This window comes from Polypterus senegalus, chromosome 14, assembly GCF_016835505.1.
Source record: "Polypterus senegalus isolate Bchr_013 chromosome 14, ASM1683550v1, whole genome shotgun sequence".
NCBI classification, from domain to species: Eukaryota; Metazoa; Chordata; class Cladistia; order Polypteriformes; family Polypteridae; genus Polypterus; species Polypterus senegalus.
Genome location: NC_053167.1, coordinates 7,891,077 through 7,915,118, shown reverse-complemented (window position 1 = coordinate 7,915,118; position 24,042 = coordinate 7,891,077). Strand labels below are relative to the sequence as shown.

Here is a 24,042-nt window from a genome sequence, read left to right as displayed (position 1 = left end):
CCATGCAATTTTATATTAAGAGTCACAAAAAATCAGACTGTGCCACTCCTTCAAAATATTGCATACAAGGCCAATGCTGCATATTCTTTACGATATTATATTGGAATCTTTGCACTGCCATATTCAGCATATGATAGTGCCATGAATGCTTAGAATTGTACCTACAATACTGTACACTTTAGAATGCCCAAGGTTGGAGCGGCTGACCACTGGGCCTACTCTGGTCAGATAGACTTTGCTTTATACCAAAGGGTCTCCAGGTCCAAAACTTTTCTCTGTGTAATAAGCAGAGTGAAAAATGGCATCCAGGAGGAATACATTTCTAGAATAGACCAGGAAATGGTGAGAAATTTAAAGGGCTAAGCAAGTGAATAATCAGAGAAAACTCTGGAATTCAGAACAAGGATGTAAACCAAAGTGAACACAGTCAAAGCTCTTGGCTACCTGATATCATTTCCTTCTTTAGCTAAACACAAGCTAAAATTGGCTATAATTTACCTGCTAGAATTTTAACCCAAGGCTTGGATACTGTGAGGAGCAGGCCACCATCTTAAATAGTGACGCTGAGATAATTTTACATGTCGAGCTATAGAGATTATGCACTGCAGCTAACAGTATTTATCTAAGTTAATAACAATATGGCAGTGGATATACTTGGGAAGGTGTAATATGGGCCATAGGCATCAGAAACATCAGGAGCCCCTGGGCAGTGGCCACTGTGCCCATACGTTAAGATGGCCCTAAATATGGCAGCAACCACATGAAAATCCCAAACAAAATGGTGATGTTGTGATATCAGTAAGGAAAAGACAAACAGTAATAACAACGTTAAAAATAGCAACAAAAATGTAGAATTCATTTTTAATGCCTGGAAGCAAGACCATGTTGGGATCCATGTGAACTGGAGGTTTTACTCCCGTCTGTTTCCAAAAGGCAAAATATCTCTTGCTGTATATGTAAATGATAAAATAGTTCAATCCTTGACATTTCATGTCTTGGACAAAACAATCTGAAGAAATAAATCTTTTGATGTGTATTTCAGTGTTTTATGAATATAATCCAAATAATGAACAACAAACATTATTTGGTTAAATAAAAAGTGTTTATTTAAGCAGGAAGCAGGAAGACTCCACCAAGGCTAACTTTCAAGCTATCAGGTGAACATCACGAGCCAGTTGCTTATTTAGAAGCCAATCCTCACCAATAACGGATCTAATTTAATTTCATGACTTGTTAGTGTTTTAAGTCTATCATGTCAGTTCATTCTTAAATCACAGATTTTCTTTTCCCTTTCCCTTTACATGTATCACCCAAGTGATTTAAAGCCTAAAATGGATGACTAATTTTAAATTCTTCACTTTCTCTTCAGTTTCCTTCTGAGTACTTAATTAAAAACCACATAGTGAATGATAAATACACACGGGTGGAAATGGAGACAAGCCAGATGTAGAACTACTGGTTCCTTTATCATTTGCATCTTATTGCGAATAAGGAGCAATTAAAACAATGAATATATCTGTTTCAGATTAAAATAAGAAATTAAGGAGTCAAGCGAGACAACTGAAATGAAGCAGAAAAATGTCACTTGAGCAGTAAGTGCTTCATTAGCAATGGATGATTTCTCATTATGCAATTGGGTTGGAACAAAAACCTGAAGCCACTCCGGCCCACCAGGACTGACATTGCTCAACTCTGATTTAAAGGGTCTGAGTATTAAAACAGGCAATAAATTAAATGAAGTTAATTAGTATCAAAACTAGTCACTGATTAAGAAAATGGTTAGAATGAAAACCTGTAGCCACTGTGGCTCTCCAGGATCACAGTTGGCCACCCCTGGTGTATATCAAGCAAAGTTCATTTGCAGAGTTTCCATTTAACACACTGATGCAGTGAGAAATGGAAATAATAAGGGTATGAGTGTTGGCCCTAGGGCTGCTGTGATCATAAAATCTAATTGTCTCAATAACAACTGCGATGAAAATTAACTTGTCTATATTACTAGCACTAAAGTCAGGTATTGAATAATAGTACGGATGCACACACAAAGTTTAGGAAACAGACATTTAATTACTATAAGAATCAAACTCAAAACCCAAAAAGTACTTGCTTGAAAAAATAAATACATGGCATTAATAATATTTTCACTAATCAATATAAATCAGTAGACCATTGTAAGACTAAATTTCTAAACCTACACCATCTGACAACATTTGAGAACTTTCTTTCTTACCAATAATTTACTTCACAGAAAACTTTCCGAACATGTTATTTTCTTTTGAGCACAGAAGAAACGATCATTTAAATGAGCTCATTCCAATCAGCGCATGACTTTCATCTGCTGTAGACGCTATTAACTTGTTTTAAGTGTTTTCAGAACTCAGATAATATAAGTAGGCTAATGTTACTCAAAAATTAAACCAATAAAAATACAAATTTAATGCATTAAAGGTTACTTGTGTACTAAACGAATGGAAGGCATATGACAAAGGAAAACAGAAGTGTCTTGATGAATTCATAACATATTTATCGGGATAAAAAAGAAATAGAGAGAAATTTTCAGAAATTGGAATATTATAGAAATACATACGTACATATTGTGAATTTCCCCTTGGGATTAATAAAGTATCTATCTATCTATCTATCTATCTATCTATCTATCTATCTATCTATCTATCTATCTATCTATCTATCTATCTATCTATCTATCTATCTATCATATAGTGCCTTATCTATCTATCTATCTCTCTATCTATCTATCTATCTATCTATCTATCTATCTATCTATCTATTATATAGTGTCGTTCACATCTATCTATCTATCTATCTATCTATCTATCTATCTATCTATCTATCTATCTATCTATCTATCTATCTATCTATCTATTATATAGTGACGTTCACATCTATCCATCTATCTATCTATCTATCTATCTATCTATCTATCTATCTATCTATCTATCTATCTATCTATCTATCTATCTATCTATCTATCATATAGTGCCTTATCTATCTATCTATCTATCTATCTATCTATCTATCTATCTATCTATCTATCTATCTATCTATCTATCTATCTATCTACAATTGTTTTGACTAATTCATAACATGTTTATTGGGATAAAAAAAATATATAGAAATTTAAGGTTTCCCCTACCCATTCTAGTGTTGGGCTCCATGGGGGAGGTTTCACTGCCATCCGTTTAGTACCCATTAAAGCTACATTGACACTACAAGCCTCATGGCTTAATTTCGATTTTTGCTCAGACTGGATTTGGCCATCTTGACAGGTCGCATTCATAAGCACAAGTGACTAGTATCTAACTATAATGTGAACACATCTGCCCCCTGAAATGGCACACATATGCACATTGATGCATTTATAGACGAGTCATCTGCGTCACCAACAGCAAAATACGTCATATTCGTGAAACGACTCATAGTATTAAAACCAGAAAAATGGATGCTCTAGTAGCTGGTGTATGCATCACATTTTGCTCTGGAAACAGTTTATCAGTAGGTTGAGAAGCTGAAAAAAGGCAGATGCTTAGCTTTTGCTATCTTCACAGCTATTACTGACACTGCTGCACCAAGCAATATGTGTCTATGAGAAAGGAGACAGCAATGGTGGGACTGTGACTGTTGCTTTGCCGTGCTGCTGATGAGGGCAGCACACAGGACATGAGTATAGGCAGAAAACCATATGAATTCTGATCTGACCGTTCTCATTTGTGTCGCGTCGTCCCATCTAGGACCACATGTGAAAGTGACTTAAATCTGATTTGAAAACATGGGATTTCTGTGCCCACACAGCCCTAAACAACATCAGATATGTGTCATGTAAAATATGCAAAAATATGGCTATGAGCAACTTCAGCCTGGTAATGTGAACATATTCTAATACACGTACTTCGATATAGCTTTCAAACATGTATACTTTTCAATTTGTTATGGAAATCACACTTTTGTGACAATTTTGATAGCAAAAACCTCCACTTCTAATGGTAGCCAGTTGAATATGAAGGAGTAATGTTATTTCATTGTAATTAAAACTATGGTAAAGAAAATAATTGAATTAATAACTCACCTGAACCAACCACAAAGGAGTGGTAGATTACTCTCAGCTGTTGCTTTTGTCAGACAATCCCTCCCCCACCCCACCCTCACCTTATTTTATCTAGAGCTGGCTAAATCTGGTTAGATCCACCGCTCATCCAGATCTTGCACAGGCCTATGGCACAGGTTGTGGGATCCTTTTCACTTACTATGCCATTTGCCAACTGCAAGTATAGCCAACCAATTCTGCCATGTTCAGCCTAACGTCTTTACTACAGCTGCAATTTTAGTAACATTGTCAGTGGTAATGCAGGACAATTTCTGCACATCTCATCCTCCGCTTGACTGAAGGCATTCTGCTACATCGTCAGCCTTATGATCGTCAGGTAAATATGTTGTTTCTGAACACTGTGACTTTAGAAACCAGTCACTATCACCATATTTGTTGTGACCTAAAAATAATGGAGTTCTTTTAGGTCATAGATGATATCTTATCTCACCTTGTTATAGAAGTTGTTAAAGGATGTTTTGCAGAAATAGTGTTTCTGGACAATTCATACTGAAGTTTATTCTTGAATGTTTTTTCCATCATTGATACCACATGCACTACTAAATACTAAGCCACAATCACAGTAAACATTTGCCCTCTGTTGCTTTCATAAATGCTTTTTTGTTGCTCTAGCAAAAGCTTCTGCAACTTTCAGTTGTCTTATTGAACATAACTTGGCTAATGTCAATGTCGTCGATGAGTGAAATGAATTAGGTGCTTCACTTTTAGGCGATTCCTCTGGTTTATTGTATTAGCTACTTTACCAGGTACTTTTTAAAGTGTTGGTTATCCAGATTATTTGGATCTTCTTACATTTACTTATTTGGCTGACTCATTCATCCAAGGTGACTTGCAACATTTATGATACAATCAGTTACTCTTCTCTTGTTGCTTTCCAATTGGAGCACAGGGAGGTTGAGCGACTTGCTTACGGTCACACATTGTCAGTAGGGGGATTTGAACCCACTGCGTCAAGGTTTGAAGCCCAAAGCCTTAACCAATACACTACACGGCCTGCATTACTCATCATTAGGTTAAAAATCAAAACATGCCCCCCTTATTGGTATGGTTGCATTGGATGTGACAACAAGATCCATATGTTCATTAACTCCTCAGAGGTTATAAGTTTGTGATATCTGGTTAAATTACCATTATGGGAGCCTTCACTGACCGCTAAGTGCATTCTGGAAGTTAATCCAATCTGTGTTTGTGTCTGCCTCTCAATGGCAAAAGGCAACATTTTTCCATTCTTGAGTTGTCCAGTTTAAATAGCTTTATGTTCTTTGTAGTGTCATCTTCCTGCTCTTAGCGGACAGTAGTGGAACCAGCCATGGTCTTCAGTTGCTGTAGTCCATCTCTTTCAAGGTTCAATGAGCTATACGTTCAGAGATGCCATCTGCACACTGCCATTATAAACAGCATTTGTGTCCTTAATGGTAGCTCAAACTAGTCTGGCCATTCAGGTCTAACGTCCTTCATTAATAAGGTGTTTTCACCCAGACGGATGTATTTTGTTTATCACTAAAATGTTCAAAGGCCTGTTGCAGCGAGTTCAGAAGTGTCTGAGATGTGTGGGACCACCATGTCTACCTCCAGCAGATGCATTTATTCAAATCAAAACTAAACCTTTTGACCCGGTGTGTGTCCCATATACCAAATATTAAGGTGCAGTGAAACGTTTGGTTGTTTGGAGGAGCAGACCCTAAGAGTTAGTAAGCAGTGTTGCTAAAAAAGAGGCTACTTTGTGTGCATACGCACTCACATGTACTTTGTGACAAAAAATAATAGTTTCAACCATGTGAAGTGACCTGTGACAACAGAATAGGTAATATATAAATAACATATTATTACAAAACAAGAGCTAAGGAACAACTTTATTAGCTTTGAATGAAGCTCCAATTAAGACAATATAAAAATGCTATACATTGCGGCATAGAGTAATACAGGTAACACAGTTTTAATCAAGTTTAAATAGAGTAAATAAAGTTAATAAAAAAGCAGGAGAAAATGGCATGACAGGAAAGGATACTGATGTCAGATAGACATTTCTAGGAGGAAGCAGCCATGTATGGTTCTCTTGAAAATGTCACTAGGCAACCCTGTCACAAAAGGTCATATGAACGGCAACAGGATGTCCTTGATGTTCTGTTGTTCACTCTGCCTATATTAAGACAATTACTGTGCTAGTCATTGTTCCATTAGAGAAGGCTGTCCGTAATGCAACATTTCCTTTGGGTATGAACTCAATGTCTTTGAACTCAACCGGTTAAGTGGTACTTATTGTGCTGAAAGCGACATTATTCCAGTCCACAGCAGTTCAGACTGGTGGAGCCCAACACGAGTCCAAACACACTAGCAGATCCTAAGTAGCCAGCAGAGATGGTACAACAGGTATTGTAAATTTAGCTCAGTCTCTGCTAGTTGTCAGTCTTTGGTCATAGGTACTATTTTGCAGTATATACTGTACCATGGATCCTGTCTCATATGATGGTAGAAAGCCTTAATGTGCCTGCTGTGAGATCATTTTCCTGTGGCATTGTTCTTCCTGGCCTGCATCTTTCCTAAATTTGTGTACTCATTGCCACCGACATCATCTTGCTCTTCAAACTGTGCAGTAATCCAACAGGCCATCCTGGCACACCATGTCCAACAATTCATCCTATTTGTCTTACACTTGGGAAAAAGAACCTGTCATAAATGTTAAGACTTCACACCAACTCTTCCTTTAGGTTGCAAGGCAAATACAGTATAAGGAGCATCAACGTCATGTAGGCCTGAGTGACACAAAATATCAAAACTAACCAATCAAAATAAGAATGCTTGTTTCTACCTAAGACGAGTAGCCTGTGTTATCTATCCATAATGTTTGTTTCTACCTAAGATGAGTAGCCTGTGTTATCTATCCATACTGTTTGTTTCTACCTAAGACGAGTAGCCTGTGTTATCTATCCATAGTTGCTCACTGTGAGTTGTAGCAGGCACAGTAGACCACGGCTCACTCAAGCACACTCAGATATTTTTCCAATTGAAAAACTTTTCAAGACATTTTTGTGTCTTCTAGTCACATTACAAGCCTTGGAAACAAGTCACGATTTGACCGTATCCCCTTATTAGCTTGAGGCTTGAGCCTTTAGTGACAGCAATGAGAGTAGCAGAAATGCCCATAGAAGTTGCAGAACCGGCCATGCTGACATCCCATGCCTAGTTGTTATACAAATTAAATTAGTGCTTCCAGGTGCAATTCTTTTTTATCTTTTTTTTTTTATTTCTGCATCCATTACTGAATGCTCTTAATTAAATTCACAGTCGCAGGGATAGAGCTTTTCCTGTCAGCATCGAGCTTGAGGCAAGAATTAACTGTAGATGGGATGCAGGGGCACATTTTCACACACAAACACACACACACCACACTCACCCACATTCACTTTACACTAGGCTAGTTTAGAGCAGCACATCCTTAGGATTTGAGGTAAGGCTGGTCCGCTCAGAGCAACCATGTACTACAGTAGATGGGGTGCCAGTAAATATTCATTAACCAGTAGTGGCGCACTGCTACTGTATATTGATAACATGCAGTGAATCCACTTGACTTGAGTATTCCTAGTTTTCATCCTCTTTCTCAGTACGTTTAGCATTCGTTTGCTCAGTGGTTGATGCTCTTGCTGCTTCCTGAGCAGCTGTTCTTTTCTCCACCCTAGCAGCCCACTGCTTCTCTTCTTTTGTTGGCATCTTTTTGCATTAAAACTGATTAAGTCGGTGTTTGAGTTGCAATTACTTAGTACGTTTTCTTTAATGTCTTCAATCTGCCTCAAAAATGATTAAAGATATTAAGAGAGTAGAGGAAGTGGCGGCGAAGGTGGTAGTGATGAGAACGGCGCCCATATGCATGTGCCACATGGTCGCCCTGCTGGCCACTGCCGAGAGTTGATTCTACAATAAAATAAAATAAAAATAAAAAGAGGAATAAGGTCAATCATCACCCCAAAGGCGGATAGTAGACGTCACATAGTATATGTGTACCAAATTTCAAGTCAACAGGTAAAACGGTTTGCGAGCTGCAGGTGATTTAAAATCCTGGACAGTCAAATGAACAACCACAGTAGCATATTATATATAACTAGCTGTGTAAGCCCGTGTTGTAAAAAGCCCGGGGTCCTAGAAACTATTGAAATCATCAGAAAAAAAATCTAAATGAAGAGATGTCAGGTAATTGAAAGGAACTACTCTGGGCATCTCTCTCCTAGGAGGTTTCCCTTTGCGACGTGCTTGCATCGCTTACGTATTAGCGGCGGGAAATAAAAGGGATACATGTTTTGCCGATGTTAGCGGCTAAGCGACTTTGTCTTTTTTCTTAGGTTTCACTTTACTGATGTGTTCATCTAACTTTTGTTATTAGTGGCTAAGTAAGTTTTTGGAGCCCTTACCCCAACTCCACCTCTCACTGGACAGACAGACACACTTCCACGCATAGACCTTTTTATATATAAAGATCATTAAGCCAGTCAATTGATGTAGGATACTCAATGACTGAGACCATGAAGTTTGCGACTGGCTAGGATCAAGTCAAACAGGTTTGATTTTCTCATTAATCAGAGTGTTGGACTGTATACACTCACCTAAAGGATTATTAGGAACACCTGTTCAATTTCTCATTAATGCAATTACGTAATCAACCAATCACATGGCAGTTGCTTCAATGCATTTAGGGTGTGGTCCTGGTCAAGACAATCTCCTGAACTCCAAACTTAATGTCAGAATGGGAAAGAAAGGTGATTTAAGCAATTTTGAGCGTGGCATGGTTGTTGATGCCAGACGGGCCGGTCTGAGTATTTCACAATCTGCTCAATTACTGGGATTTTCACGCACGACCATTTCTAGGGTTTACAAAGAATGGTGTGAAAAGGGAAAAACATCCAGTATGCGGCAGTCCTGTGGGCGAAAATGCCTTGTTGATGCTAGAGGTCAGAGGAGAATGGGCCGACTGATTCAAGCTGATAGAAGAGCAACTTTGACTGAAATTACCACTCGTTACAACCGAGGTATGCAGCAAAGCATTTGTGAAGCCACAACACGCACAACCTTGAGGCAGATGGGCTACAACAGCAGAAGACCCCACGGGTACCACTCATCTCCACTACAAATAGGAAAAAGAGGCTACAATTTGCACGAGCTCACCAAAATTGAACAGTTGAAGACTGGAAAAATGTTGCCTGGTCTGATGAGTCTCGATTTCTGTTGAGACATTCAAATGGTAGAGTCAGAATTTGGCGTAAACAGAATGAGAACATGGATCCATCATGCCTTGTTACCACTGTGCAGGCTGGTGGTGGTGGTGTAATGGTGTGGGGATGTTTTCTTGGCACACTTTAGGCCCCTTAGTGCCAATTGGGCATCGTTTAAATGCCACGGGCTACCTGAGCATTGTTTCTGACCATGTCCATCCCTTCATGACCACCATGTACCCATCCTCTGATGGCTACTTCCAGCAGGATAATGCACCATGTCACAAAGCTCGAATCATTTCAAATTGGTTTCTTGAACATGACAATGAGTTCACTGTACTAAAATGGCCCCCACAGTCACCAGATCTCAACCCAATAGAGCATCTTTGGGATGTGGTGGAACGGGAGCTTCATGCCCTGGATGTGCATCCCACAAATTTCCATCAACTGCAAGATGCTATCCTATCAATATGGGCCAGCATTTCTAAAGAATGCTTTCAGCACCTTGTTGAATCAATGCCACGTAGAATTAAGGCAGTTTGGAAGGCGAAAGGGGGTCAAATACCGTATTAGTATGGTGTTCCTAATAATCCTTTAGATGAGTGTAGACAGGACAGCTGACAACCAAATGCACCAATGAATGCTCGTCTGGAAGTACAATGTATTGAACGTAGCAGCTAGGAATAAGGAACACACGCATTTGCTCGTCTGTCTGATGTCTCGCATTTTGCATGCCATAACAAAATGGAAAAAAGAAAGAAAGAGAATAGGTTGCTGATGAACTTACCGCTGCTGTTAACCCTTCGCACAGTGGTTGGCTCCCCCTAGCAGCATGCTATTTATTGGCTGTCAGGAAAAGGGACAAGCACGGCTGTGCTAGAAGATTGGTAAGTGTGACTTGGGCTGAGATGTCCCATTGTGTAAATTGACATGAGCAAGTGACAAGATCAACGACTTCACTCTGCACATCTGAAAAAAACTGCGTGATGTGACATTAGCTTTAGTTGGTCCATCTTCCCTGGCAGTGAAGATAAAGAGAACTTTTTTAAATGTTTTATGTAGTGCAAGGTTATGTTAGTGGTATAACTAAATTGCATTCATGCCATATTTTCTGCCTCCATCATGAATAATCCACAAATTTAATAGTAATTGTACTTCTATTATAGTGATGTCAAGCTGTTTTGTCCTTTTAATACTTCCTTGTTAGGCTGTACCATGTGGACCCTTGGTGTAAGATAGGCATCTGTCCACTATTTACAATAAAGGATGGCTAAACACAAACAGCCACAGAGTAAGCCATCTTCTTTTAAGGGAAAACTGACCCACGAAGTAAACTTTGGTCTGGACTGACGAAAGCGACAACCACTTTAATGTCAAAATCAATCAATCAGATAAACACTTTGTACAATTTTTAGATTATTCAAGCAAACTGTGCATTTTAGTGGCAGCTTTCACATTGGCAGAAAGAACAGTCTATTTTATACATTATGGCCAGTAGCATAAATAAACCAAGACAGTTGTTTTATTTTAAGAAATACCTTTAACAGGCTTCTCTTCAGGGAACACAATGCACGTCTCCCATGCAGCCTTATCCACCTCTTCTAAGTCACTTCCTATCTGGAGCTGCTTGAGTTTCTCCTGTGCCATAGTATTGGATGATGGAGGCAGTTTTGGGTCAGGGGGGTGCCTCACAAAACAGAGAGGTCTTCTCCTGGCAGTGGCCACTGGTGGCATCCATGGACCCCAACTAGAATTTTCTTTTCGGACTACAGCATCCAGAATGCTTTGCAGGTGTCCAGACTGGGACTCTGCCAGGGTAACACTGCCATTCATCGTGTTGGGAGAGGAGCTACTCTTTCTGGACAGTCTCTCCCACAAACATTCATAATTCTGGGAACTGAGAACCACCCCAGCCAGGTTACACCTTCATGTATAATGTCCATCCATCTTGTCCAGAATTCATCCCTCATCTCAATCGAGGTGCCAGTCTGTCCAACAGGGCATCTACAACATTCATTCTAGGTTTTGATACAGCTATCATGGGTGCCTTGGCTTTTTTTTTAATCTCCCAGCTCTTTTTAGATATATTTTCCTTGCTTTTTCAGGCTCATCCATATTTATATAGTACGAGTATTATGAAACAGCTCATGTTCTGTGAAAATAGTGGAGGATTTCTGCAACGGTATAAGTTTGGCTAGCAGATGACAGTGGATGTATTCTTTGTGATCTTGGTGGTTTTAAATAATTATCATAACACCATCCCCTCACCACCCATTGCTTTTGTGTGGATGGGTGGAAGTAATTTACAAGCATTTTTCCCCTCCATTAAAGACAAATTATCGCTTTCTTTAAGGCAACTTACATGGTAGCACTTTATGAAATTTGAAGGTCTTGTGCACCCAAGCTGAAAGTTAAGAGGTTAATATCTGTGTCTGCAAGTGACTTGAAAGTCAGTTGAGGCTTGAATTAAACAACGCCTACATGCCTCAAAGGTTTATTGGGTTACTGGCGAATGTCACCAACTGCAGACTGATAGGTGGGAATTTTATAAAGGTATCCCAAATATTTCTTGTTCTGTGTGATATCAATAGATGCCAGAAAATTAGGACTCTAGACACTGGCCACCGTAGAATAGTTAACCTTCGGTTCTGAGCCGCTCTTCTGTTTAACGTCTTATGCAGTCGATACCTTTCTTCCTTAAAAAAAAGTCACTTTGGAGAGCTTGTTCTGCTTAGAACAGCCTTGAGATGTTCATGTGAGGCCAGCTCAAAGCTCGTCACATCTCACCTTGCAGATTTGCTTTTAAGGGCATGGCTGTTAAATTTGTCATACTTTGTAATCACTAATCTCATTTCACATTGATTTTCATTGGATTTGCTGGAGATGTTGCCTGTATTTCTGCACTGGATTTTTTTAACTGTTTTAATTTAAATTTTAAGGCTTCTTTGCCATTGGAAAATCACATTTTTATTTCTTGAAGCTAATTTTAGCAGGAGCTTGAAAACCCCCAAAATGTGACAATACATCTTAAGTGAAAAGAAGCTGAAGCTGATGGCTTCTATTAAACATTATTCTTCAAGTGAAGCTTGTGGTGGAGATCCTTAAAGCAATTAGGTGAGCGATAGATAGATAGATAGATAGATAGATAGATAGATAGATAGATAGATAGATAGATAGATAGATAGATAGATAGAAATGCACTATATGATAGATAGATAGATAGATAGATAGATAGATAGATAGATAGATAGATAGATAGACATTTCACCACATGGGGAAATTTGGCTTTTCACAGAAGCTCTTTAAATTAATAAATACATAAATTGGCAAATAAATAAATAAATAAATATACATATCCACTTTGGTCTGAACACACACCAGAATGACTATAAAGCAAAAAAATAAAAAGGAAAGAGAACTTCAGACTTGGCAGTCCCAGTTCTGCACTGAGGCACTATGCAGATGTATTTCTAATAGTATAAAAAAAATCCCCATAGTGTTCACACAATTCTGAAAAATCTGTGGACTGAAAGTCCTCAGTGTTGTTGTGTCAAAGAGAGGATGTGCAGCATTGTTCATAATGGCACTCAGTTTTGTTTTAATTCTCTCCTTTCCTGTGACATTCAGGGTGTCCAGTCTGCATCCATTAAGCTTGCCCGTTTAATTAGCATGTTGATTATCACATTAAAGGAGCACAGTCTCCTAAGGAAAAAGGGCCTGCTCTGCCCTTTGTTTTATAGTTCCTCTGTGTTATGAGACAATACAATACAATACAATACAATACAGTTTATTTTTGTATAGCCCAAAATCACACAGGAAGTGCCGCAATGGGCTTTAACAGGCCCTGCCTTTTGACAGCCCCCCAGCCTTGACTCTCTGAGAAGACAAGGAAAAACTCCCAATAAAAACCTTGTAGGGAAAAATGGAAGAAACCTCGGGAAAGGCAGTTCAAAGAGAGACCCCTTTCCAGGTAGGTTGGGCGTGCAGTGGGTGTCAAAAGTAGGGGGTCAATACAATACAATACACAGAACAGAACAATTCCTTAAGACAGCATAATAATAACAATTTTAGAAGTACAGTTTAACAGTAGATGATATGACATAACCAGTCTAACCTGTCATTAATGTGGAGCTCCCAAGTAGTTGTAGGAGTGGACCACCTCTCAATATATTCCCTGAACAGTGACTGTACATAGAGCTTCTTTGTTGTGGTGAAAGTCAACAACCAGTTCCTTGCTTTTGCTGATGTTAAGATGCAGGCAATTCTCTTTGCACCAGGAATCAAAGTTCTCCCCCTGACTCCTATACTCTGTCTCATCCCCATTATAAATACACCCCATAAGTGCAGAATCATCTGAGAGAAAATAAGACAGGACTGTTCCTTGTGGAGCTCCAGTGTTGCTCACATCAGAGCCGCAGTCCTTGAGTCTCACAAACTGCAGTCTGCCTGACAGGTACTCCATTATCCAGGACACCACGGGCTCATCCACCTGCATATCTCTGAGTTTACCCCTTAACAGGGATGCCTGGATGGTATTGAAGGCACTTGAGAAATCTAATAATAACCCTCACAATGCTGCCAGCTTTGTGGAACAGATAGTTAATTGCATCCTCAATTTCAATCTTGGTATGATAGGCAAACTGCAGTGGGTCCTGGTGGTCTACCACATAAGCACTTATATAGTCCCGGACCAGCCTCTCAAAGGTCTTCATGATGAAAGACATAAGCACCAGTGGCCTGTAGTCATTAGGTGAAGAAGCGCCTGCCTACTTTGGAACAGGAACAATGCAGAATGTTTGCCATAGCAGTGACACTTTCTGAAGCCTTAGGCATAGACTGAACAGGTGACAGAGGACACCACAAAGTTGGTCAGAAACTACTGTAGTACACCACAAAATTAGTATTTTGCTTACTTAAGGTGAATGTTAACTAGGTACAGTGGGTAATTGGCACCATAATTGGAAGAACACTGCCCTTTGTTCCCTTTCTGTACCCTGAAGAAACTCCTTTAGCTCTTCTGCGTTGTTGCATCCTTGTGTGCTGTCAGATTGATTTCTTGTACCTCTCTCCTGAAACTCTTGACACTTTTCTTTATCCCCCAACCCAGTTCTGTTGCCATCATATCAACATGGTAGTCTTTCTACTGTATCTACAACAAACTTTCTGGATGTTTCTACATCTTATTCCATGAGCTGAATTGTGCATCATCTTTAGACTCTACTATTGCATCCACAGTCGTGGTATCCCTGTATACTCTTTTGACATTTTGAAAACACTTGACTATTTGCTGTGTTGTGATGGAATCTTACTTATCTGGTTAATTTCCAGTGATTTTACTAACATGCCATATACTTCATTCATACTCTGCAGTCGTATATATTGTATAAATTCTCAAATCTGGCATATTTCCACCCCTTATCATAACCTCTCATATACTTATGATATTCTTCTTAGCGTACTCACACTGTGCCTCATCAGCACTACTCTGCTCAAATGGTTCTGGAGGCTGTGTGTCCTTTCTTTACAACTCCGGCGTCCTCATCAGTTGATTGTGGTGTCTTCCAGCACTGTTTCCAAATCTATAGTCGCCATGCCTTTCCCTTGGCCGTGCCCATCACCACACATTTGGCCATGCCTTCTTCAGTTTCAGCTTTCCCCACCCCGATACTCTCCCTTACAGTACTCACCTGAGAGTTGCTTGAAGTTCCATTCATTCATTTTCTCCATCCACTTTGGCCCAATTCAGAGCCACGGGGAAGGCATTCCAGTCTATGACAATGCACATTCTGGCATGCACCAGGCCGGATAAGAGTCACTGAACCTAACATGCTTATGTCCAGGACGTAAGAGGAAGACCCACCCAGTCATGGGTAGAAGATACAAAGTTCAAGTAGTTCTACTTCATTGCTGGTTCTTTAAGCAGACCCTTAGCTTTCACTCAAATCTCATTTCTTACATTTTTCACGTCAGATGTTTCTTGTGTACTTTTAATTGTCAGTGTCTCTCTGTATTTAAAACTTCCTCCCATTTACTTCTTGTTGTTCTTTGCTCTGTGGCTTTGCCAACATTTTGCTTGTTTCATGATTGTCCTTTTTGCTTGTTTTGAATATGCTCTTACTTGATTCTTAGGCCCTAATTTTAGTCCAGTAAACTTACTTACCTTTTGTTTGTTTTACAGCACTTCTCTTTGTACTTACACTTCCGACTTCATCCCTTCATTTTGTCGCCAGCATTTTCAATCTTCCCCATGAATGTCCTTCCAAACAAAAAATGTCAGGAAGGGAGCAAAGATCCAGCTGGGCTGAGCCTTACGTCAAGTGATGTTATAGTAGTACCCACACTGATACTCGCCAGTGACTCTACATTGTCATTCCATTCCATTTCACTGAATTTCTTGTGGCTGAATAACATTTAAGGAATTTCATTATATTTCTTAATACTCTATGCAATCACAGATAAAACTGCTTGACCACTATTGTATTCAATAGTCAAAATACTTTCTTGTGATTCAGTTATCAACATCCGTCCACCTCTGAGCTGTCGTCTCTTCTGGAATTTCCACATGTGCTAGCCGAACCATCCATATCCTATCCACATAGAAATGCTTTCTTCTACCATGTCTATCATACAAAAGTATTCAGCTATGTCAAGTCCACATTCCTAATCCAGCTCTCCTAATGAGTCCCAGCCGACTCTTTGTGTCTCTAGTATTGAGTGACTGCATCCTTTTATTATGTTCCTCTTTTAAGGGCTGTACGCCACATTTCTGCATGCTTTGTTCCCATCATAATGTGTATGTCTCTTTATCCCGTCCTGTGATGTTTCCATGACCCCTGATTTTTGTTCTGTACCTGGGGTATCCTGGTCATCCTTTAAGTCCGTTAAGAGAAGGTTACCTAAAAATCAGGCATGTATCTTTGTAGTTCTTACTTCATTAGGAAGCAGAAGTTTGTTTTGAACCGTCCTAGCGTTAACATGGGAACCGTGGCCTCCTAAAACTGTTTGGCTTCTTCATAATTACATTTTTGAATTCTGCACAGTTTACTCTGTTTTGTAGATTCACCTTTTCTCAGCACATTTTTTTTTTCCTTTAAACCCAGGGTATTTTCTTTTATTTATCTATTTTTGCTGATGTGCATCCCATACAGAATAATTAAAGAGCAATAGGAACGCATGCATCTCCGCCACTCCCGTGTATGTGTGTTTACAGTATGTGTTTCGTTTGCTTGTCTCCTTAACTATTACAAGCTTGTGCTGTGGATGACGGGGCTGAGTTTGGTAACTTTTTCCATGTTATGTGTGTTCGTGCGTTTCAGGCGCCTCCACACAGAATTCAGATGCCGTGGAGCCAGAGAAGCAGGTGGACAACACGGTGAAAATGGCAGGAGTTGTCGCTGGGATTCTAATGTTTGTCATCATTCTGCTAGGAGTCATGCTTGCCGTCAAAAGAAGGTAATCTTCAGACCTGACCCTCATTGACCCTTCTAGGTGCTGCTTTATCGATCGAGTGGCTCATTTAGTGATGCAGAGCAGCTTAGCCCTTGCATGTTTGGGGCTTGGGCACTGGCCTCCGCTAACATGCACACTGGCTTAATCCCATTGGGTTGCTCTTCCCTGCTTTCCCTTTGCTCCTTTAAACATCCATTCACTTTTTAAAAAGAGAACATGTCCTCTGACTGGTTTATACTCTTCTTACCAAAATAGGCTTCTGGATAGAATGTAATGTACACAAAAATCTGTTGCCCATTGACCAGGGGATGGACAGCAGCTTGCCAGAGTTTTCCTGATCATCACAAGTAACAAAACAAGCAAAATCTTGTAAAGCAAAATGATAATATCCAAGCCAAAAAAAAAGATGCTAACACATCCAATATTCACTTCAAGTGACCATCTGCAATTAAAAGTAACGGTATAATTGCTATTTATACCATCCTTTCATCCAACAGTACCCATCCCAGGGCCAAAGCCTCCTTTATTGTTGAAATTCACTCCTTGAATCATAACTAATAGCCCCAAAATGGGTCTTTCTTCCCTAATAATGTTCTGTGAGACTTAAGAAACGTTTGCTGTACAACCCCAATAGGCCTTGGCCTTGAACAGTACATAAATCCACTGAATAATGTTTAACTAATTGGAGCATCAGTCTGTTTCATTGTGCATTGTACGCTTGCGAGAGACATCCATTCTAAAGTGCACGGTTGCACAAATACTGTTTACTTGGCTCTGGGTTCTCATCGTGTGACTACTCGATCAGCTCAGGAGTGGAACTGCAAAGCTTCTCCTGCCAGGTAAGTGCGACTGGTGTTTGGATTCAACTAGCAGGAAGTGCTAGTGTAGGGATGAGGCAGTTGACAGCGAGACTAGCTGCCATTACTCGGTTCATAAAGAATAAACAAAAAAGTCCCCAAAACAGTCCTGGTTCCTCTGATGGGCTGCTTTACATATATTTTCTTATAATTGTTTTGCAACTAAATCAATGCTTGACAGAGAGACCACAGTGATGAGGACAATGCGTGCCAAGGATTTCTCAAGATTGGATCTCTAAATGCAAATCATATCCAGCCCTGCGTTAAGGAGAGCTCCTATTATACCTTTTCTGGACCCCGGTAGAGCTAGCTGGTCGCACATTGAAGAGTGCCTGGTGACACATTAGCTACTCAACTGCTATAGGGAAGTGGGTTTCAATGCCCAGCCTGTAGGCAATTTACGTAATCCTTCTTCGTCCTCACGGTTCCTCTGGGACATTCAGTTTTACTTCCACATCCTAAACACCTGCAAATTAAGATTATCGTTGACTCTAAATTGTTCCATTGGTTCCTGCACCCTATGAGTCTTTAATTAAAAAAGCGAAATTCAAACAAATGTGTAAACATTCAGAAATTCAATATATGCTTTTTTTTCTTCTTATTCCAATGCAGGATAATACCCTAATCTAGAAGTATCAAGTGTAATGCATGAAACTCCAGGGCACACACACACCAACAATCACCTACCCACATCAGGCCAAATTAGAGTCACACATTTATGAGGTGAGAAGGAAAACGAGAGTATCTGGAGAAAAGCCAAGTTAACAAGTATAAAGTCTGCACTGACAGGGCCCAAATGAAAAATTAAATCGAGGGCTGAGTGGCAGCATCACTAATAAACACTGTGCCAGTGTGCCACCCACTAATGGACAAACTATGCATAAAGTTGTAACAGAGTGGAGAGAAAATATTTCTTACTATGAAAAAACATTCATTTATTCTATGTGTGCTACATTACTTACTAATTACTTCTGTTTGTTATGTAAAGAACCAAATACCTATCTTTGTCATTCTTAGACATGAAAAATCAAAAGGCATGGCAACTCTTCAGGGATAATCACTGATGTAATTGTGCTATTCTAAAGACATTTTACAATTCTTTACCTAAGGGCTGCGATGGTGACTATTCGCTCCTCTTAACGTTCATAACATCTAAATTACGAATTTGTGCTTGGAAACCATTTCATGGAACTTGTTATGAGAGTTTACTTCCATCAACGCGCTGAAAAGTTAGTTTTTTGAATGTGTCGCTTGTATGTTTGCACACAAGACTGGTGTCTTATTCTGGATGGTGATCTGGCCTCAAATCTGTTAGCCCCAATTTCCTTTTGCTACTCTGCAACTATACAATTTGATTAGAAAATAAAGGAATGCATTGACTAAATGTGTGTATGTGTATGTTGACTTTTTCCTGGTCCAACAATCATTTACACTTTTTTTGTTCTGAATTGCTATTTCTTGGAGAGATTTGTTTACCATTTTGGAATACAATAACACACCCCCATGTCTGACTTATACACAAAATTTAATAGAGAAATGTGTCATTTTCAGTCAGTCAGTCATCTTCCAACTCACTATATCCTAACACAGGGTCAAGGGGGTCTGCTGGAGCCAATCCCAGCCAACACAAGGTGCAAGGCAGGAACAAATTCCTGGACAGGATGCCAGCCAACCTCAGGGCACACACACGCACACCAAGCACACACCAGGGACAATTTAGGATCGCTAATGCACCTAACCAGCATGTTTTTGGACCGTGGGAGGAAACCAGAGAACCCGGTGAAAACCCACACAAACACGGGGAGAACATGCTGCACGCAGGAAGGACCCAGGAAGCAAACACAAGTCTCCTTACTGCGAGGCAGCAGCACTACCACTGCGCCACCGTGCTGCCCATGTGTCATTTTGATTCATTTTATTACTTTCTTTTAGCAGACTGACACAGGCTATCTGGCAGAATTTGCTTGTATCTTCCATTCTCCATTCGTCCCACCGTTTTAACCAGATGGCCAGTCTCTTTTGATGAATAGCAGCCCCTCAGTGTGTTGTTACCACCACCATATTTCACTGTTTTGGCGGCGAGGGTGATAGTACAACCAGACAACACATCTCTGAACTTTGACCACATTAGCTCTGTCTTAGTCTCCTGTGACCACAAACGTTTTCCTGCATCACATCTGAATCACTGTGGTGTTTATGGCAGACTTCAGTTGTGTTTTGTAACCTTTTCTTAATGTGTGCATTTTTGTTATTTTCACGACGGACTGAATACCTTTGCAAGACAGTGTGTGTGTGTAAAATAGATCTGTAAAATATATTTTGAGATAGATAGATGGATGGATGGATGGGTGGGCAAAAGTGATTGGGCTTAAAAGAATGTCATAATGTCACAGTGCACTTAGCTGCAGTCTCGTAAGTGCCATCAGTCAATCCAAAATGTTAATAAACCTGAAACCTGAATGTTATGCAAAGGAAATGTGAGTGTGAACATTATCAGGGGAATACATGTGTGTACACAATTATTAGGCAACTATTAGTGTGCAGAATTATTATGTAACTAAATCAAAAAATGACATTTTCCTGATCTCCCTTGTTTATTTTCATCTGTTAAAGTGAGAATAATAAACAAACAACACATAATTTCCAAATAAACATTTCTGAAATGAAAAAAAAAAAAATCAGCGACCCTTCTTTTCAATAATAGCAATAAGCCTTCCATTCATGGAATCTATTAGTTTCTTGATCTGTTGCCTATCAACTTTTTGTGCAGCAGCAACCACAGCCTCCCAGACACTGTTCAGAGAGGTGTACTGTTTTCCTTCCCAGTAAATCTCCTGTCTAAGAAGGGCCCAAAAGTTCTCAATAGAGTTTAGGTCAGGTGAGGAAGGGGGCCATGTCATTATTCTGTCATATTTAAGGCCTTTACTGGCTAGCCACGTAGTGGAGTACTTTGATGCATGTGATGGAGCATTGTCCTGCATAAAAATCATGGTCCTCTTGAAAGATGTTGACTTTTTCCTGTACCACTGCTTGAAGAAAGTGTCTTCTAAAAACTGGCACTAGGTTTGGAAGTTGAATTTGAGTCCATCTTCAATCCAAAAAGGTCCAACTAGCTCATCTTTAATAATACCAGCCCATACCAGTACCCCACCTCCACCTTGCTGGCGTGTGAGTCGAAGTAAAGCTCTGTGCCCATTACTGATCCAGGCACGGGCCCATTCCATTTGGTCCATCAAGTGTCACTTTCATCTCATCAGTCCATAAAACCTCTGAAAAATCTGTCTTCAGATACTCCTTGAGCCAGTCTTGATGTTTCAGTTTATGTGTCTTGTTCAGTGGTGGTCAGGTTTCAGCTTTCCTTACCTTGGCCATGTCTCTGAGCACTGAACACTTTGTACTTCTAGGCACTACAGGTAGGTTGCAATTCTGGAATATGACAGCACTAGAGGATAACGGGTTCCTGGTTGCTTCACGTTTGACTCTTCTCAAATTTGTGGCAGGTAATTTTGCGTCTTTTTTTTTCAACACGCTTCTTGCAACCCTGTTGACTATTTGCAACAAAATGCTTGATGGTTCTATGATCACGCCCCAATATCTTAGCAATTTGGAGAGTGATGCATCCCTCTGAAAGACTTTTTACAATTGTTGACTTTTCAGAATCAGTTAAATCTCTTTTTTGGCCCATTTTGCCTGAGGAAAACAAGCCGCCTAATAATTATGATATAGGGTGTTGGTCTCCTCCCACACCTTGATATTTTCCCAGAGGAAACCCACAACACAGACAGGAAACAAACCCCGGGAGGGGTGCACACACACACACCAAGCACACACTGTCAATGCTAACCTGCATGTCTTTGGATTGTGTGAGCAAACCGGAATACCCAGAGGAAACCCACACAGAAGGGAGGACAAACCCAGGTCTCCATACTGTGAGGCAGCAGTACTACCACTGCGCCACCGTGCCACCCTATCACCTGATCAAATAAGCATTCAAGTTTATACAGCTTGGAGATGGAATATATGCATGAAAATTATGATATGGTCAAAATACTCACTTGCCTAATAATTGTGCACACAGTGTATATATATATATATATATATATATATATATATATATATATATATATATATATATATATATATATATAATAGGAGGGCAGAGTTAAAAGAAGCTAAGATTTGCACTGGGTGTGACTTGGATGGATAGGATTAGAAATGAGTACATTAGAGGGTCAGCTCAAGTTGGACGGTTGGGAGCCAAACTCAGAGCGGTGAGATTGAGTTGGTTTGGACATGTGCAGATGAGAGATGCTGGAGATATTGGGAGAAGGATGCTAAGGATAGAGTTGCCAGTGAAGAGGAAAAGAGGAAGGCCTAAGAGAAGGTTTATAAATATGGTGAGAGAGGACATGCAGGTGATGGGTGTAACAGAACAAGATGCAGAGGAAAGAAAGATATGGAAGAAGATGATCTGTTTTGGCAAAAGAAGAAGGTATAAATATATTTACTAGGAGGCAAGCCCCCTTGGTGCCTTCAGCACCCAACCCCCAATTGTGGCCTGAATATTAGTAAAATCTGTAAGTGTAGAAAAAGAAATATTATTTATTGGAGTCAAAAATCAGGAAATTCTATACATATATGTAAAAGAAAAAATAATTATTATTTAACAGAGTAAAAATCATGAAATGAGAATAAAATATTTACTCTCTTACCGATTGGAGTATTCCCATTAAAGGCCCACTATGCTCGATGCACAACTTTCTTGATATTTTAGTTTATAATTTAAAAATGGAATAACAATCTGAAAATCTAAGAACATCACAATAAACTTTGATACATTCTGAGAAGAATGATACCAAACATATATATGTAGATTTTAAAATAAGCCAGATTTAAAGCGTGACAGAAAACCTGACATAAAAACAATGCATAACATCATTGTACTTTTAGGCTTAGGATTTTATATATAGAGAGTAGATATTGTGAAGCTCAGGTGTGTGTACAGCCAATCTAACCCAACACAGACAGGCAGGACACAAGTTTCACCCCACAGTCCACATTCATCTTCGTTTCCCAGAGCACAGTCCATAAAGCACCAACAAGCACAGCATGGTCTCTTTGCCTCCAGTCCTCCACACAGGCTTTGTCCTTCTTCCGCCCACCTCTGGCCATTGAGCAGTGGTGACTGGCCCCTTTTATAGGACACCCTGAAGGACTCCAGATGCCCACTGACTTTCTTCTTGCAGCACTTCCTAATGTGGTGGAAGTGCTGTCAAACAGGGCCCAGTAAACATCCATTTTCCCCCCTGGCTGTGGCCACAGGCCCCAGCAGAGTTGAACTTCCATGTGCATTTTGTTATTTATCTGTAACTTTTTTGCTATTCTTTTCAGTCTTCATTTTCACAAAGGACTGAATACCTATGCAAGACAGTGTATGACAATGAGTATAAACATTAGAATGCCAAAATATCTCACATTAATTCTACAATCTAATATTACAGAGCAAACCACTTTAATGAGCGTGTCCATCCATATTCTAATCCACTTCTCCTGCTCCAGGCTGTGGAGAGCAGGTACCGTTTCTGCTGGGACTAAACGCAAGGTGGGAACCAATAGTGTAGAAAGTGTCGGTTCATAGCAGGATATACTCAAGCACGCACATATAAGGCCAAATTCTGTATGTGATACATGAGCATCTTTGGGAGGTGAGAGGAAGAGCAGAGAACCCCTGGAAAACCACACTGACATGGTGAAAGTCTTTAAACTTGTCACAGGCTGTACCTCTGGTGAGATTTGAACTAAGATATGTGGTAACAGCGGTAACCACAGTGGAAAAAGTGTCATCCCTTTAATGAATCTAAAAGATAATCAAGGAGTCCATCTAAAGGCAATGTCTGAGCAGGCTGGAATGAACACAGGGGAAATAACTTCTCATCGATTGAGACTAACATCCCTGGCAGACAGGTAACTGTGTGTGTATGTGTGTCCTGTTGAAATGTCTTATTTGAAGGAAAAAAAAAAAAAACTTTCCATCACGATTTCTTTGTTTATGTTATTTGCCAGCAGCTAACAATGTCCACCTGCAAAGAGATTTGGATGTTCCTTTTTGAGAGGATGAGGGCAGATATTTGCAAATGTATGCAGCACTAGTGGGCTCTTTTATTCTCTGTTTGCTTTTCTGAGGAGCGATGTGTTCAAAGTGTACTTCCCAATGATTAGAGTGCGAGCCAAGTGATTGAAGCCTGTTTCTCTGGCAGTCAAAGCTTTGTAGGTACAACACAGCCAGTGCTGCATAGTTTAGCCAGAATATTCCTTCAGCTTGTTGTGGGCAGGTGGATGGAGGGAGAGATGAGTTGTGATGCAGACTTCTAATGGGTACAGACTGAGACTTCAGTGAAAATGCATTGAAACA

At 39.9% G+C, this 24,042-nt stretch overlaps 1 protein-coding gene across 11 annotated transcripts in view; it reads left to right on the top strand.

Moving 5' to 3' along the window:
* Positions 1–24,042, top strand: part of ptprt (protein tyrosine phosphatase receptor type T) — a 612,567-nt gene that overhangs the window by 397,387 nt on the left and 191,138 nt on the right. For all 11 annotated transcript variants that reach the window (XM_039734414.1, XM_039734417.1, XM_039734416.1 and 8 more), the window contains one exon: positions 16,641–16,776. In XM_039734414.1, the coding sequence (XP_039590348.1) occupies positions 16,641–16,776 (136 nt within the window). The remainder of the gene's footprint in view (positions 1–16,640; positions 16,777–24,042) is intronic.